This window comes from Exserohilum turcica (genome assembly GCF_000359705.1).
Source record: "Exserohilum turcica Et28A unplaced genomic scaffold SETTUscaffold_2, whole genome shotgun sequence".
Lineage (NCBI taxonomy): Eukaryota > Fungi > Ascomycota > Dothideomycetes > Pleosporales > Pleosporaceae > Exserohilum > Exserohilum turcicum.
In genome coordinates this window covers 3,032,850-3,050,059 of record NW_007360025.1, presented here as the reverse complement: position 1 = coordinate 3,050,059, position 17,210 = coordinate 3,032,850, and the positions used below count along the sequence as shown (strand labels likewise).

General features: G+C 53.2%; 6 protein-coding genes across 6 annotated transcripts; 3 read left to right on the top strand and 3 right to left on the bottom strand.

Moving 5' to 3' along the window:
- Positions 1-633: 633 nt before the first annotated feature.
- On the top strand, positions 634-1,174 carry SETTUDRAFT_89250 (uncharacterized protein; the record flags this gene model as incomplete). Its single annotated transcript, XM_008027599.1, has 2 exons — positions 634-898; positions 1,047-1,174. 2 exons carry the CDS (start codon positions 634-636, stop codon positions 1,172-1,174), a joined length of 393 nt encoding a protein of 130 aa, XP_008025790.1.
- Positions 1,175-1,661: 487 nt separating this feature from the next.
- On the bottom strand, positions 1,662-4,958 carry SETTUDRAFT_19884 (uncharacterized protein; the record flags this gene model as incomplete). Its single annotated transcript, XM_008026771.1, has 2 exons — positions 1,662-2,190; positions 2,248-4,958. The coding sequence occupies 2 exons, from the start codon at positions 4,956-4,958 to the stop codon at positions 1,662-1,664; spliced, it is 3,240 nt and encodes a 1,079-aa protein (XP_008024962.1).
- A 626-nt stretch (positions 4,959-5,584) lies between these two features.
- Positions 5,585-8,565, bottom strand: SETTUDRAFT_179132 (uncharacterized protein; the record flags this gene model as incomplete). Its single annotated transcript, XM_008027598.1, has 2 exons — positions 5,585-8,340; positions 8,389-8,565. The coding sequence occupies 2 exons, from the start codon at positions 8,563-8,565 to the stop codon at positions 5,650-5,652; spliced, it is 2,868 nt and encodes a 955-aa protein (XP_008025789.1). The 3' UTR covers positions 5,585-5,649.
- A 413-nt stretch (positions 8,566-8,978) lies between these two features.
- SETTUDRAFT_31630 (uncharacterized protein) lies at positions 8,979-12,795 on the top strand (the record flags this gene model as incomplete). Its single annotated transcript, XM_008026888.1, has 2 exons — positions 8,979-9,027; positions 9,077-12,795. 2 exons carry the CDS (start codon positions 8,979-8,981, stop codon positions 12,793-12,795), a joined length of 3,768 nt encoding a protein of 1,255 aa, XP_008025079.1.
- A 972-nt stretch (positions 12,796-13,767) lies between these two features.
- SETTUDRAFT_50590 (uncharacterized protein) lies at positions 13,768-15,732 on the bottom strand (the record flags this gene model as incomplete). Its single annotated transcript, XM_008026961.1, has 1 exon — positions 13,768-15,732. A coding segment is annotated over one exon (1,965 nt), but the record flags the coding sequence as incomplete, so codon positions are not given.
- Positions 15,733-16,225: 493 nt separating this feature from the next.
- Positions 16,226-17,019, top strand: SETTUDRAFT_171533 (uncharacterized protein). Its single transcript, XM_008027597.1, has 2 exons — positions 16,226-16,407; positions 16,479-17,019. The coding sequence occupies exons 1-2, from the start codon at positions 16,377-16,379 to the stop codon at positions 17,006-17,008; spliced, it is 561 nt and encodes a 186-aa protein (XP_008025788.1). The 5' UTR covers positions 16,226-16,376; the 3' UTR covers positions 17,009-17,019.
- Positions 17,020-17,210: the final 191 nt, after the last annotated feature.

The window sequence follows — 17,210 nt, the reverse complement described above, 5'->3', positions numbered from 1 at the left end:
TGGTAAAAAAAAAAAAAAAAAAAAAAAAAAAAAAAAAAAAGGGTGTTACTTATACCACTAGACGATGGTGAGTACCATGTGAAATTATCTTCACCACGCACTCAGCAACATTCCAGCGGAAGGCCCCGGCCCAGCCATCACGCATGCTGACATATAGGCAAAATACAGCTTACATATCCAGCGGTAGAAACTAGCCTCACGCATCGGCTCGCCAATACTTTTCTCGACTAGCATAGCCTGACTACACACGTCTTGCCAAACTCCCGGGGACCATGGAATCATCACCAGTTCTGAACCGCATACTCGGGTTACCACAACGCCCCCCCCCTAGCCCCAATCACCCGACAATAGTCCAGCAATAGTCGGCGCGTAGACCGCCCGCGGGCCAAAGCAGGCGTGCTAGAGAATGAGAAAGCGATTTGGCCCAACTGAATACAGTAAGTAAGCGCATCAAGGCCAACACGGCATGTATAAAGCACTCATAAGCTCGCGCCAATTCTCTTTCTCTCTCTCCTCACCAACACACCCACACATACACCGAGCAAAAACACATCCAGCCTTCTCGCTTCCTCTCCATTCACACACACACACACATACACAACAACACCAACCAACCAAAAAAAACTCGCCAAAATGCACTTCTCAAGCCTCACCCTCGGCCTCATGCTCGCTGCCAGCACCAGCACCTTAGCCGCGCCCACAACCCTGATCAAGCGCCTCGACGCCATTCCGCTCGCCATCTACAGCTACGACAAATGCGACCCCTCTGTCTCCGTCACAACAGCCTACATCCCCACCGACGGCAGCTGTTTCCAGCCCAGCCCCATCTTCAGCGGAAACACGAATTCCTTTTCCATTAATCCAGCGGACTTGGCGCGGCTACCCAAGGGCTGTACTTGTAAGTTGCTCTTCCTCTTTTTTTCTTTCCCTTTCCGCTCTTATATGCCTTTCATTCTGGATACCGGCCAGCGTGCCTTGTTTCCATCGTGTCGTGGGTATCCTGAGGGGTGAAAGAAGGTGAGGTAACGAAGAGGTGCTTGATACAGTGGAAGTCTACGCGGATTTCGACTGCGCGGGCGCCAAAAAGTTCGATATCAAGACTGTGAACCAGTGCTTTACTTTTGGCGCCTTCAAGCCCATTCATTCGGCCAAGACGGTGGGTACCTGCAACTAAGGAAGGAGTGACCCAAACACAAAAAAAACGAAACGAAACATGCAAACGCGCAAGGCTCGGTATCGCCAAGCAGGGGAGAATTCCCGATGCTAAAGCGATGGTATGGAACAGTAGAGATGGGGGAGTTTGGCTCTCTTGTTGGCGCTGGCCTGGCGGTGAAAAAAATATGCGGTGGATGACATGGTAATAGTAATAGTAATGGTCGCGTGTTGCGTAGTTGAATGAATAATGAATAAAAAAAATCGCTTCCCTTTACTATTGAGGTCCGTCGAGGAGACCACAACGAGAGTATCTTCAATTAAAAAGCTCATACAAAAAACGTGACATGCTCGTTCATTTTCAATGTCGTGAAAGCCAATCGTCGCACCTACATGGTAATCGCAAGTCTAGATGTCTTCAGTCCCCATCAAATCCGAGTCATGCAAAGAAGAAAGAGAGAGACGAAAAAGGAATTACGTCGAATTGTGTCATAGCGAATGCGGGTTTCTCAATCCCTCTTCGTTGTACTCCGCGAGACAAGCGTCTCGTTCGAGATGCCCGAGTCCTCAGCTTCCTTGGTGCTAACGACGTGGAAGGAAAAGTCGAGTTCGCCCACGAGCGTTTTGACTGCTTTCAAGAGCTTCTCGAGCTCCATATTTATGCACCTGGTGCTTACGCTCATGACTGCAAACGCTGCGTAGCCCGGTTCGGCAATGTGCCTGAGGCTGAGGATCTCGGGGTCGATCTGTTCTAGTTTACGCGGTAGTTCGGCGGCAGGAGGTGCGCGCAGATACGGGGGCAGCGGCTGTGCGTTTGTAATGGAGGAGGAAAGCATGGCGAGGAGAGAGGTTGTCTCGTGCGATGTTACTTTTGCGCTAGTGATTACACGGCGGAAATCGTTGAACCAGTGCGCTTTGGCGCTCATGTCTTGGTCGGTGGAGGCGGACGGAGAGCTTGGGTCGTCGGACTGCTGCTGCAAAGAGGGGTTCGTGAATGCCGCGGACGTGTAGCCCAGGAGGGTGGTATAATTGACGATACTATTGCCATGGTTAGTCTTGGACTGCTCGCCAGGTCCTAAGCAGCATGATACGTACTTTTCGATATATCCAATAATCCTTTCGTATTCTTCTCTGGGAAACTTGCCTCCTAGCGGAAACTCCCATTTCACAAAACTAGCGTGTATCTGCAGTCCTTGGAGCGTGAGCATGTGTTTCGAAAAGACCTTGTTTCGGGCTTTGACGAGCTGGTATCCTGGGCTGTTCTTGTCGCACTCCTCATCGCCAGCGAGCTCGCCTCGGATACGGCCCATGACCTGCTCGTGCATAATGGAGTAAAAATTTGCAGAGAGGTACAATGCACCCCCGAGCTTTTGGCGGAGGGCAGAATGTTCAGTAATCGGGTATGGGAACATGGTCCAAAAGAATGCGACTGCCAGGCCGCCGATAACTGTAGCCAGGCGATAGGGACCCAGGATATAGATGGCATACGCAGGCTGTCCAGTCGCCGCTACAGCTGCTTGCTTGCCAATCTTGCGGACTTGCAGCTCGTACCCCACAATCATTGTAGAAGTTACAACGCTAATGATACCGACAAGGACCAAATCCATACGCTTGAGTGGAATGTAGAACGCGATCGCAATGAAAAACCAAAGGAACACGATTATTCCGGGCGTCTTCTGACCAGGAATGTACCACATGAGCCAGGCGATAATCATAGCTATAGCTGTGCCGGCAATACGTAGGATGAACTGGAAGATTGCTTGGCCTGCGGTGGGTGTCATGGAGATGGTGACCATAATCAGTGCCCAGACCAAGCGTTGTTCGACAAAGAAGGTCTGTGTTCGGTGAAGAAAGGCTACGATAGCTATGCTCATGGTTGCACAAGCGACGCGAAAGCCGAAGCTTGATTCGGGACTGCGGAGAAAAGATGCGATTCCGCGTATGCTGTTGCCAAACCTTTCCCATGCGTTGGTAGGTGGCAGATGCTCTGGGTCCTTCTTTTCTTTGAACGCCTGTCCCATGTATACAGTTGTATTGCCTCTTTCCAACCCAGCAGCTGTTGTCTCGTCATCCGAATTGGCGTCTTGGTTTTGGAAGACACTCTTTGCCCACTTCTTGAAGCGCCGGGCGCCTGGCCAGATGAACTTGTTCTTCTTGGCCGCTTGGTCGTTTTTGTCGGCGAATCTGACAAATTCAACGATTGACCGGCTTGTCGCATTCATGAGGAACATGATGTGGAGCATCAGAAAGAGCTGGCGTTGATCTCGCTTCCTCGTGGTGAGACTGGGTATAAGCTGCAATGTCTCGTCATCGATGGCCGATGGGTCGGAGAAATAGCTGTCGCGAAGCTTGATACCCTTGGTTTGAACCCAGTAGCGAAGGGTAGGCGTTTTCTGGTTATAGAACTCATCCGCTTGCTTTTGTAGATGGTCCACAAAGCCAGCATCTCCCGGCTTGATAGAGTCCCCTTTGGCCTCCGTGTCACCTTGATTCTTGCCCTTCTTCTTTGGTGGCCCTGCTAACTGCAACTTCAACGCAACATGTGTGAGCCCGTCATCGAGAGCTTGAAACATATGGCTGAGTGGCTCGTGGACGAACTTGAACATTTCGTTCCATTCTTTTACTGTTTGTTGGTGGGCCACCTCGTCATGATCATCTTCTTGCCCGTCCCAGTGGTTTATTTCCGCGCTGCGTTCGAAAATGTCCATGATTGATGCTAGGCCCAGAACTGGCAGCAGAATGGATCTGAGCATCTTGGAGATAGCTTCCAGGTCGTCAGGGGTCAGCTTCCCATATGCAATCTCTCGCTTCGCAAACGGGAGGTCTGCAGAGAGTTTACCGTGCAGTTCCTGCAGCGATCTTGTCATCGTCTTAATAGCCGCGATTTCTGGCTTGTCCTTTCGCGTTTGGTGCTTTTTCCCGTCTCTCTCATCAGGCACGTACTTTTGCGCATACATGTCGCCATCTTCCAAACTGTGGAGATAGGTCTTGTGAGCACCAAGAGCTCCCTTGAGCAGCCCAATGTATCCCGCAAACTCCTTCATGACAACTTTCCGCGAGGTGACGGGTATGATTAGCAAGCTTACACCCGTCGCAATCCCAAGCCCTGTCAAAAATATTATCAACAGCCTTTTGATGAAGGCTTCGCACTGTGGTACTGTCCGAAACAAAATACCACTAGTTGCCGCGACATTGACGAAGATGGCATATAACATTGTCGGAAAGGTCAATTGCGGAAACTTTGCCTTGACGGTATTGATGGCATAGATTTGGAAGAACAGCCACATCGCCAGAACGACGGATTGGGAGGAATTGTAACGTTGTGGCGGTGCGGACGGATCGGTGGTGTGATCGCGTGCCTTGACGCCGGACCAGACCATAAGCAGTCCGGCGGCCGCTCCAATACATGCACCGAGGACGTTCATGATCATGGTTTGGACAAACTTTGCGCGCGGCATGATGCAGAAACCAATAATGCTGATAATGGCAGCCAAGTAACCCAATGTCGAGTACTCATGGGCAACGGCGTCTGCTTGGCACATGGCCAGCGCAATTGTCGGCGGCAGCGCTGCTTTGCCCATCATGAGAAGGGTTGGAACGTCTAGGCCCAGGCCGTCCCATGCTGCTTTCAGCTTTGATGGCTTCTTCTCCTTCTTCGTCTCCCCATCCTCTTGCGTTTGGGGCACGTTTTGCTGATAGCCGCCGGTAGGTTGTTGCTGTTCCTGACTTGGCGTCGATCTTGCAGTCGCGTTGGAGTCGGCTTCATCCCTGTTCTCCGCGTTCCGGGCTGTCGCGGAAGAAGCCATCGCGGTGTTGGCTGGTCGAGTGCGACGGACGGAACAGCCGACGCGTCACAAGTGAGGGAAGATGGAAAGAAGACAACAAGACATGCAGAGCATTGCCATGTATGTAAGATGCCACAGCGGGGGTGAATCGCTCATGGCGCGGTCCGATGCTCCGTAGGCGGCCAGCAGCTCGTGTCGGTGTCTCTGTACGGCCGAGGGACGTCATGGTGGGCAATACAGTCGGCCAGGCGCCCGGCCAGGACGGGTTAGCGTACATGTCCTCGGACCCATTCGGCGCGCTGATCTCGCTCTCATCGTGTCCTGCTATCGTCCCTGCGCATGGGGCATGTGTCATGGCTACTAAGTAATTTTTGCAGAGTCCAGGCGGCAAGACGATGGTCTTGACAGCCGAAGGAAGGTTCCGTGAACAATCCAGGTCCGCCAGCCAGACCGTCAAGGCGGGAAAGTGGTTGAAGGCGCACATGAGCAAACTAGCTGGGCAGCCCTGCTCGAGTTTGGTCTTTTTATGTATCCATACATGCTATTGGCCAGCATGCACTATACACCCTCGGCCTCCTGTGTAAAACGTCGTCAGCTGCATGAAAAACGCGTGCTTCTGGAAGACATGCTAACAGCATCTCTTCATTAAAATCGCAACCCAGGGGCTGCATGTATGCTGCTACCAATGATCGACAGCTGGGATACGCCTTTTCTACACAACCACGCGCTCAAAGCTGTACTTGGGAACCTGTTTGCTGATGAGCATGCCCATTTCCCGCTTACTCCGCTGCTCCTTCTTTCCACCCTTGCCGCTCTTCATCTTCTCTACGCCCTGGTCCGCCTTTGCGCCCAGTGGCAGCATAGGCAGATCCTCTCCGTCATTCGCTTTACCCGTGACACTAAATGGCTTGCCTTGCATCTCCAAACTCCCCTTGGAAGGCTTGTTGGACGCAGGTACAGTAGATGCGTAGCGTAGGAACTCGCATAGTAAGCCGCGAATGAAGTGCGCTTCAAAGAAACCGCTAAGAGCGACAGACGTGTCCCTGTTTAATGACTCCAGCATGTGTTGCCCAGTCTCCGATGCCGAGTTCGTGCCGACTGGAGCCAGCCAAGCCCCCGCCCCTATTGCATCAAGGGTACTCGACAGCAGGGAAGCAATAATAGCAACAGCATGGTCGTCCGGATCTTCCGCAGAATTCTCTGCCCCAGCACTTTCCATATCGACGAAACCCAAGGGTGACGACCACCCACCGTTCTTCAACTCAAGGTGCAGAAGACGAATGAGCGATTCGAGATCTCGCCGTGGCAGCATGGACCGAAGTGTCGAGCTGATGACCGGAGCCGGAAAAGTATCGAGTCGGATAAGCGCAGGTCGCAGCGTGTGACTCCGCGTCAGCAGACCATGGTCCAGAACCGACAAGGCATGGTCAATTTCGTACGACGCTGCCTCTAATTCCGAGGCGAAATCCACGTCCATGTCACCTTCTGCTGGAGCCACACCGTTTGTCAATAGCTTAGTTGTTTCGTCTTGCTGCGGCTCATCATCTATGCTTTGAATGAGAAGTTTGATAGCCTGAACGACTTCGCCAATCGGGAGGAACTGGCCATGGTTGAACACAGCCGAGAGGATATGCAATTCAGAGTCGTAGTCAACGAGAGCCTTGACGATGTCGCCATCCATGATAGTCGGTACTGCCTGAACCTGGCCATTTGTTTCGTCAAGCAATGCTCGGCGAATGGACTCCTTGGTAAGATGGCCAGTCTGCAGAAGCCACTGGAAGACGTTGGGTGGAAAGAAGCCGACTCTCAAGGCTCCTTGAGCTTCCTGTTCAAGCTCGCCGGAATTTGCCCAATGAAAGATTCTTCCCAGTGCGTACAGTGCATACTGACGATATTGCTGTCGCTGATGCCCAGGAACGACGTGAGTCATCTTCCATCGAGGCAATTCATCCTTGGCATGCTCGTCATCAAGCTTCTCGACCACCATGGCGTCGCTGTCTGGAAGGCTTGGGCCGCCTCCGTTCGTCAATGGGCCGCCAGACTCCTCATTCTTGTGCTTTTGCACCATATCAGCGGTCTCAACTTCGATGCCCAAGTCTGCGGCAAAGAGTTGCTCAAACTTTGCAATCTTGCCCTTGGCAACATATTTGTTCAACTTCCACTTCCGCTCTTGCCAAGATTGAGTGTCAAGTCCTGCAACAGCCTTGCGCTCCAGTGCAATGCCTTTGCCGAGGGCGTCGATGAGCAGAGTACCTTCTGTCTTGGCCTTCTTTCGAGGCGCTGCTCCTCCAAACTGCATGCCAAACACCTCGTCCTCTCGAATAGCTACCACCAGCCCAATATCAGCATAGTATGCCACCAAGTTGCAAGGCGACGTTGCATGTTCATTGTTCTCTGGTTGCGCGTGCTTTCTCTTTTTCGAGGGACTAGTATACTCCGAAGCAGAAGAACTCGAGGTTATTGCTTGCAAAGCTTGAAGGGAATTGTATTTGACGTCAAACACCCTGCAGACATTTTGCGCTGTGGTGAAGAGCACATCCTGTCCAGTTCGCAAAAACGCGTCAACACCCGGCGCAGGGAGAACAAACTCGGAGTAAAGCTTTGGTACGATCCCTGAAAGGTCGTAGGAAAGTAATGTTCCTTTTGAGATGAGGTGAAGCGCGCCACTGGAGGCATGTAGAGTAATCTGTGTAGAAGGGCCTTGGAGGAGGGACACCTTCGAGGGCGCGGGAAGGTCCAAGTCAAGCAAGTGCTTGACAGGCGAGAGCTGGGCTGTCGTAAGGTCTGCAGACCTTGGCTGTATTTGCAAAAGAGCTAGGAATTTTGCACCATTCTTTTTGCGGCCGACAATGCAGAGGATCTGGACAAGATCAAGGAAGTCTGATGTGGTGTCTGATGTAGGGTCCAAGATTGTCGCAATATCTTGTCGGCTTCGCAGCAGTCCTCGAGTGACAGACCTGGCGCTGGCGAGTGTAACATGTTCCATCTCAACCTCGGAGTCTCCACCAGACACAAGTGATGTCAAGTTTGCGACCCATCGGACCATGTCTAGATCTGCGGAAAGGCATATGATATCCCCATTGTCAAAAGTCGCAAGCACGTCATGAGTCGCATCTTTTGAAGAGCCACCGGCTGCGACCGGAAGGGCATCTAGGGTGGAGATGTGCGCAGGGCCAGAGGGCGTATATAACGTCTTGGTGGTCTCGGTGTGGTCTCCGGCTGTCTTGTCGTGAAAACAGACGAGTTGCGGCTTGTCGGCAGGCGATGAGCCGGCAAGAGAGGCGTATGTGAAGCGATGCGTCGGCGCTTTCGAGAGGCCCTTGCGGTATATGGAGTATGGGGCGGTCGTAAAAGTTGCGCTCGGCGGCAGCGCATACGAGGTTACAAGTTGGGGATTCTGGAGCTGCGAAAACGTGAGTGGGTGTCACATGTCGCAATGGGAGGTACATACGCTATAGATGGATACACCTTCGCCATCCACACCGACTGCGATTTCGGTGCGCTTCCTCTTCTTGATGCCGCTAATGCTGCAAACGCCAGCAGCGTGCACCCGTCCATTGGTAGAGCCCACGGGCTTCGACAGCGACGCCAAAGTGAAGGGGGCGCCAATGGGTTGATCGGACGACATGTTGTTTGCCAGACCTTGCAGTCGGAGTATCTGAGGTCTGCGTGAGCCGTAGGGCAGAGCGCGTGCTTTGGTTTGGTGGATGAATGCCTGTCGAGAAAAAAGTTGGAGCTCCGGCAGAAAATGGGCGGTAACGATCGCATAGAGTCTTGGCGCGTAACTGTGGCGAGTGCCCGCCACGAGCAGGGGGAACACACTGTGGCTTGAATGGCGTCGCTAGCGCGTCACGTCGCGTGTCCCAAAAGTGTCTTTGGGTTGTCGTTTACGACCGCGAATGCATGCATTTACTTTACGACGATTACGTGCGCAATTGATATTCTGTTAATACCTGTTCTTGGTCGAATCTGCCTCCATGTCACGAATGCCCCGGTAGCCCTTGAACGTGTTAGATGGCCCTCACAGCAGTGCAATCTGCAATGAATCTAGAGGGCAAGAGCGTACATCCATTCTTTTCCAAGCCTTCCAGTATGTCGCTACCCGCTTTTGGATGCTCGAGTACTGATACCATGTGTAGGTGGTCAGGCCCCAGAGCCCCTGCAAACCAACGACGATGCCCCGACAAACAATGGCCACGGCGGAGCCGAAGGCGCAGATACAAACTTCAAGTCTGGTAAAGGACGCAAGAAGAGGACCACAAAGAGCGATGGCGTCAAGGAGAGGAGCCTTGTATCCCACATGAAGAACCAGGCGTCTTTGGACCGATTCACCCGACCTCCCTCCGCACAAGCAACGAGTGAGACGACTGCGAACAACACCAGCGGGTCTGCCGACGTCGCTTTGGAGGTAGATCCCAATCACGACCGAAGAAAAAGACAAAAGACTGCATCGCCAGAACTTTCAGACAGCCCTCCCCCCTCTGCACAAGTCGAGCCTGTCCAACCCGAACCCATTTCTTTGGACTGGCACCAGCAACTACAAGTACAGGCTGCCGGACCGGCGGGCCTGGATCCGACACCGAACGCTCTCTTGCACACCGATGTGGCCATGACAGATATTTCTGAAGAGCCTGGATGTGACCGCATGGAGCACTCAAACACATCTACCACACCTAGTACGCCATTACCAGTCGCCGGTCCGGAGCCTGTGGCTGTTGCATCTGAAGCCGCGCCGAAAGATACAAAAGAGACAACACCAAAGAAGCAAATCAAAGTCACCAAGAGCGGCAGACTGGTTTCTAGCCCACCCAAGCCAATCGCAGAGCCAACTTCTCCAAAGAAGAGACGAGGCCGGAAGCCCACTAAAGCCAAAGTTCTTCCCACTGTGACCGTCATAAAATATGGAACAGATGCAGCGAGCCGATCGGCCATCGGTAAAAAGATAGAAGAAATTCTGAACTCGAAAAGAACGACAACCAAACGCCAAACAACTCAAAGGAACACCGCGCCGAAACCAGCTGCGCCGCCCAAAGTCACTCATCCCTTTTTTCTTGGAAAGTCCCAGAAAGATGCTCCTCCGGTTAAAGTGGTCACGGATCTGCCCGCCGCAACCCCCAGGAAGAGCGCTGTCACCCCAGGAAAGTTGCGTGCTGAGACAAGGAGAGACCAGTCACCAGAGGCGACGACATTTTATAGCAGAGGATTACAGACCAGCAAAGCAGGCAAACATTCTGGCCTCAACGAAGCCTCGTGGCCAACAGGCGAAAATGCGCATGTTCGTAACCTGGAGACAGGTTTACCCCGGCGCTTGGACAACTCCTCTGGTGTGCAACTAGCATTAAGGCCACGGAAACTAAAGAGCAATGTCGTCACCCTATCAGAAAAAGAGTGCATAATCACGAGGCTGGCGCAGGACCTCTCACATAACCGATGCGCGCGAAACGAGCAAATGTCCGATTTCGCACCTCCCGAAGATGTCCGTCTACCAACACGTCTACTCACCACCGGCCCTGAGGTAAAGCGTAGAGTGCATCAACAGCTACTGGCTAGGTCACCGTCTTCAGGTACCGCCGAGCGACAGCGACCATTCCATGCAGCCGTTGAGGGTCTTCTCAAGCAGATCGAGTACACCCTTACTCCATTTGATGAGGGAAAGTGCGAGACTCAATCCTGGGCTCAAAAATATGCTCCAAATTCTGCCGCCCATGTGCTACAGACTGGTACAGATGCAGTGGTACTAAAAGATTGGTTGGAGAGTCTAACAGTTATGGCTGTGAGTGGCGCGTCGAAGATCTCTGCTACAGTAGATGCGAAACAGCCACCACGGAAGAAACGCAAGAAGGCTGTTGATGATTTCATTGTTCCAGACGATGAAGACGAAGAGGAAGACATGCTGAGTCTGTCCGAAGCAGATGGGAGAAACTCCATGGAACCAGGTTCTTTTAGACGGCCACAGTGGACGCGTGACAAAAATGTCGTACTCATTAGTGGGCCCCATGGCTGTGGTAAGAGTGCGACCGTTCACGCTGTAGCCAAAGAGATGAACTTTGAAGTCTTCGAGATACACGCCGGAATGCGTCGCTCGGGGAAGGACATCCAAGACAAAGTGGGCGACATGACTGGGAACCACCTCGTGAACCATAAACGCAACGCAGCGTCGATTCAGGAAATCGTTCAATCCGCGGAAGACGCAGACGATAAAGACGCAGATACGGCTCTTACCAAAGACATGAGCAGTGGCCGGCAAGGGACTATGACATCCTTCTTCCAAGCAAAACCCGGGGCGGTAATGGCAAAACCAAAGGCACAACCACGGCTTCAGCCAACCAAGGCAACACCATCATCAGCTCAAGCAACGCTTCCGCTCGCCCAAGCATCGCGCGCCTCGCAAAAACAATCTTTAATTCTCATCGAAGAGGCGGATATTCTGTTCGAAGAAGACCAGCAGTTCTGGGCGCAGATCACTAAGATGGCATCTCTCTCGAAACGGCCCATAGTCATTACTTGCAACGATGAGCGACAAGTCCCAATGCACGACTTGCCGCTCGCTGCCGTGCTGAGATTCCAGCCTCCTCCTGTGGAACTTGCCACTGACTATCTGCTTGTTCTAGCTGGAACAGAAGGCCACGTTCTGGAGCGACAAGCTGTAAAAGAGCTATACCAATCCAAAGATCATGATCTCCGAGCCAGCATCATGGAGCTGGACTTTTGGTGCCAGATGTCTGTTGGAGACCGAAAAGGCGGTCTGGAATGGATGTATCAACGCTGGCCGCCAGGCAAGGACGTCGATGAGCACAGCCAGACATTGCGAGTGGCCAGCGAGGGCACGTATCAATCCGGCATGGGCTGGCTCTCGCACAACGTCTTTGAAACCCAAGACAACGCTGCCTTTGACAAGGAAGAAGAACTCTTGCACCAAGTCTGGGCTGATTGGGGTATCAGCCCCTCTGAATGGCGAGCTCCAGCCACGAACGCACAACAATCACTCCATACGCAGAGTACGGAGCCGTCTCGCCGCATGCAAGAGCTGGACCGTCTAACAGCCTACACCGAGTCGTTCAGCGCAGCCGACATTTTCTGCCGCATCGACCTACCTTCATATAGCACAGATCACGAGCAACCCACCGACGCCTCGCAGCCTCCCATGCCCGAGAAATCGCGGTTAAGCTACACGCTCTCGGCGCCACTCATGCAAATCGACCACTGTGCAGACTTCTTCAACCTCGACACAGCATTCACCACGCAGACACACCTGCTCATCCACCGCGCATACCCAGCCATCTCGCAGACATGCTCCGCACGCGCAGCAGCACCCACGTGCGAAAGCAGCTACGCGAAGCACATCCTGCAATGCCGCGAGACCAAGAAGACGAAAACAGCGCTTACCCGCACCGACTTCGCAGCTGCGCTTGATTGTCTCGCCGCGCCGCCCGACCAGTTCCTGTCGGAACGCACGTCGTACACGCTTACGCCCTCGTCGTTTGATCGTTCTTTCAGCCTTGTTACGCTGGACCTTGCGCCCTACGTCCGCAGCATCGTGGCGCACGAGCAGACGCTCGAGCAGCAGCGTGCGCGCATGGCGGACGCGCATGGCGGAAGCGGCTTTGGCGCTAGGAAAGCGCGCACAACGAGGGCGAGTCGCGTTGCGCTTGAAGGCGGGGTTAGAGAGGCGAAGCGAAGAGAGAAGTGGTTCGACGCTGACGTGGACTTCGACGCTGTCATGAGTACTGCGGGGAGCGACTGGGCGGGTTTAGGCTGGAAGTGTGAGGAAAGGATTGATGAGGACGATGCGGTTAGCTTGGTGGGCTCGGAGATTGATGGCGAGTTTGAGTATGAGGATGATGTTGTTATGGGGTGAATGAGTTGGTCAAGTATTCTTTGACGCTTGAACGATGGGCGGACATTGGCATTGGCATTGGGGTTGGGTTGGTGGGTTTATCATCTCTCTCTCTCTCTCTCTCTCTCTCTTTTTGGACGGGCTCATGTGCAGCGAGAGTTACCAGAAACATTTATATGTACCAAGAGATGATTGACTAAGCAGCCAACAGTTTATAACTATATGTATGTATGTAGATAGATATATGAAATAGATAGATAGCATTATTATGTATTCAAAACACAAACAGAAATATCATCACACCACAATCATACTCATAATCAACACAAAGACCCTTGGGAAACACACAGATTGGCATGTCAAAAACACACAGACACACACATTTCATTTCGTATTTTTTTTTCTTTGGCAAAGCTGTAACACCAGCAACGCATCAGCATAGCCCGAAGAAAAAAGAAGAGAAAGAGAGAGAGAGAGAAAGAGAGAAAGAAAGAACCAAAAACCAGTTTAAACGCCTAACCTGACCCTGTAGGGCAAACAGGTGATTACAACGCCGGCCACCTTCTCCTTCTCCTCCTCGTCCACTTTCTCGACTCATGAGAAAGAAGCTCCTCCCCCTCCCCTTCAAACACTTGGAAAAGAAAAATAGCATGCCAAGCATAGCCCAAGAGACATATAATACTTGAACGCCGTCTAGACTGTAAACTCGAATCTGATGCGCTTGACGCCACGAACAAACTACGTCGCAGACACCAGCGGGAGGCTCTGTCTCTTGCGCTGGCCTCTGGACGAGGCGTTGCCGGCGGTGCGCATGGTGTTTGGCGAGACCTTGGAGACGGGCATTGATTTTAAGGGTGTGGGGGGATCGGCTTCTGATTCGTAGTCCGAGGTGAGCTGTGTGGAGGGGGCGTCTTCTGATTCAGCATCGCTGGCTTCTGTTTCGGGGTCGGCGAGTGAGCGTGGTGATGGCTGTGTGGGCGTCGTGGTGATTGTGGATGAGGAGTCGGCAGTTTCTTCTGCTGATTGCTCCTTGGTTGGCGATACCGCAAGTTGAGGTGGTTGTGGTTTAGGGGTTGATTCAGCAGGGATGAGGTCGTCGTCGTCGTCGTCGCTTGGTAGAGCAATGGTAATGGCTTCTTCGTCTACGCCTGTCTGTGCGTACGCGGCTGCATTGACCGGTGGTAGGGGAGCGTCCTCTGCTATCATGGGGTTCTCCGTTGCAGATCCAGGGGGCGACGACGCATCTACTCGCTCGTAGAAAAGCATAAAGACATTGCCCTGGTGCGCCTCTTCTTCAGAAACAGGGTAAACACTGTCATCGCTGAAGCGCCACCACTGTTCTGACGGGGAAACGGGAGCGTCTTCATGCGGTTGTTGTTCTGGACTTTCTTCGCCATTGTCCTCTGTCGATGAAACATCCACCGCTTCACTTTTGGCAACCCTTGGATGCGACCGATAACACACATAATGGCCATTACCATGCGAACCGTAGTGTGTGACAGCGGCTCGTAAGCGATACCGGAAGGGCGAGTCGGATACTGGCTCACTCCTCGTCAGCATGGACTCCCTGGGGTCTCTTGGCCACTCTTCTTCAGGCGCGGCAGGCTTTTCGGATCCAGCCGGTGCACCGCCTAGACACCAATTCCCTAGGTCCAGTACGCTAGGATACGATACACCCGCCGTATTCTTGAACGGCATACCAGTGTACTCGTTGAAGCTGCTGCGGTTGACATGAAGCACCAATGACTGGGGTGCGCGCGCCACCACTGCCTGCTTGGATTTGGTGCTCTGCACCCAGTTCTTCTTGGGCACATTCAGAGTCTTCAGTAGTGTCTTATCCTCGAAATCCTCCTTTTCCAAAGCCTCATTCACAGCGTCAAGTCTGGCCTTCAATGGCGATTCCGGCTTATGGGCAACCAAGGGGGCGAGAGCCCTCTGCAGCTTCAGCAGTGTGCACTTTGCGCACTCGACACCGTCAATGAACTCCAAGGTCGTGTACTCGTCAAGACATTCTCGTATGTCGTATCCGTGGTTCTTTCCTAACGAGACGGTGATGCAGTTGAAGGGGATAAGTGTAAGGCCTTCCGAGTATCCGCAGGATGTGCAGCCAACGCGCTGGGCGAGGCGGCCTTCAAGAGGGTTCGGTGGGACTTGTGCGGCTTGCGTCTCCGATTTCTCCTTGCCATCTTTTGAGCCTTCTTGCGCTTTTTCATCTGCGTTTGGTAAGTCGCTAAGGCTCTTTGTAACTTCCAGCCAGGAGACTGAGGATCGCCTCTTACTGCTCGCAGTCTTCTTGACCTCTTCATCCAGCGCATCCAGTATCTTGCTATAATACTCCTGTGCATCCTGCTGCTCAAACGTGCTCATCGACTTCAGCTTGCCTCGGATCCAGAAGTGTTGCCCCTTATTCTCAGGGTCGTTTAGCTTTGTGATAATCTCGAATAACGCGCCATTTGTACTTTCGGGAGAAAGCGAGGAGTGTTCGGATGTGGTTTTGGCAAGATGGTCGCGCAGTGCCGGAAGGGAGGCGAGACCTTGGATAACGCTGTTCTGGTAGCAGGAGTTGCTGATGTTGCCCAGACCGGGTGGCACGTCGCTGGGTCCTATGGAGAGAGCGCTCGCAACGCCTCGCACGCCTTTCTGCAGCAGATTCCCAGGGCTCATGCCAAAGAGGCTTCCAAACATGCCTCCATTCTGCGTCGCCCCGTCGTCAGTCGCTTCCGATCCGGACGCGGAACCGAAAGACGAGCCGCGTGAGCGCAAGACACTCGTCGCCATCCTGAGAAACCGGCGTAGGTAAAATCCAACGGGAAAGCCGAGATAATCCAGAGACTTGAACAGGACGTATGCACCGACGATGGCGGCCAGGAAAACGGAAGTCGTGGTTTGATGTGAGTCTGTTGTTGTGGTCCAGCGCTGTTGGAAGGCGTCAAGTTCGGGGTATTCGCCGTAGCTCATTGCTCGTCGGGGGGTTTGTAAAAAATAAAAAGCTGAAACGTCCGGGTCACCGCGACAGTGCGATACGCAGCTGGGGAGTGAGTCGAGCGAAGGTTCGTGAATGATGATAAATCCGCGTGAAGGCGCAAGTGTCAGATGGCGAGTTCTTTCAACCCTCGGGCCAGCGCATAGACGAAGTCGAACAGAGCAAACGCCGTGGTGTGTTTGTCTGCGACATGGGGGGTTGGCCGGGCGTGCGCGACGACGGTCGGAGGGGGGGGGGATGGACGGCGGCGGGCGGTGGGTGGCAGAAGTAGGGCGTGAGTGTTCTAAGGGCAAGGGCTAACGGAGCCGGCGATTATCGAGGGTCATCGGAGAAGGTGCGGCGGGCACACAACTAGCGGCCGAAGTGGACCCGCGGCCTTGGGCCTTGACGAGCTAGTGGGTGAACTTTTGTTGGACGGTTGCGAGAGAAATGCTGCTTTCACCACATCTAAGCAATTTGGGCCTTTGAATAGAGCTCAAAGCATTCTCTTTCACTAACCACCCAAAGCCACACCACGCGCCTTGGGAGAAGACAAAAAGAAAAGAAAGCAAAGGCTCCTTGCTTGCGTCCTTTCAATTCAACACTACCAAAAAAAGAGTGTGTGTACTTCAAACACACAATGGCGAAGACGGCAAAAGTCAAGAAGCGCCGTAAGAAAGCCCACTCTCCCGCATTCCCCTCCATTCACACACACAGCAATTGCTAAACAATGCCAAAATAGAAGTCACACAGCACTCGCGCGCCGCACGCCGCGCCGCCTCCCCAACGCTGGACCTGAGCAAAAGCGAAAAAACAGCGACAGCGCGCACAACAAGAACAACGCGGGACTCGGCGTCGCCGTCACGACCCTCGTCGATAAACCCACATGCGCTCGCCGCCAAGGACGCCGGCATCCAGAAGAAGCAGAAAAAGGGCGCGAATATGACGCGCGCTCAGCGGCTGCGGCACCAAAAGGGCCTGGAGCGCGCCGAAGAGAACATGGATAAGCTGGCGAACAAGCGGTTGAAGAGCCTGGGCAAAGGGCGCAAGGTGGTGGAGAGGTCTAAGGGCTGGGAGGATATTAATGGCGAGGGGTTGAAGAAGAGTAGGAAGGCGGGTGTGCTGGAGGAGGTGGAGGTGGGCAGGAAGGAGAGGGAGTGGGGAGGCGACGAGGAGATGGATGATGATGATGGGGAGGGCAAGAAGGCAGATGTTGCGGTGCAGCCGGTGCCAGCGCCAGCGCCAGCCGAGGAAGTGGATGAGATGCTATGAGGACGAGGACGCGTCAACGAAACGATGTAAAAGCATGATACCCTGAACTCATGAATCAATATGTTGCATTTCCCTCCTGCATTCCACGCATGCAGTAGGAAATCCCTTCGTGCACCCAGCCTACCCGGCTTGTTCCGACGAAGCTCCAAACAAAGAATGCAAACCAATCAATATACACAATATCCAAGTATCCAAAGTTACC

Coding starts and splice junctions, on each gene's coding strand:
- SETTUDRAFT_171533 (XM_008027597.1), top strand. CDS start 16,377: ATGGCGAAGACGGCAAAAGTCAAGAAGCGCC. Junction 16,408..16,478: donor GGCAAAAGTCAAGAAGCGCC/GTAAGAAAGCCC, acceptor ATGCCAAAATAG/AAGTCACACAGCACTCGCGC.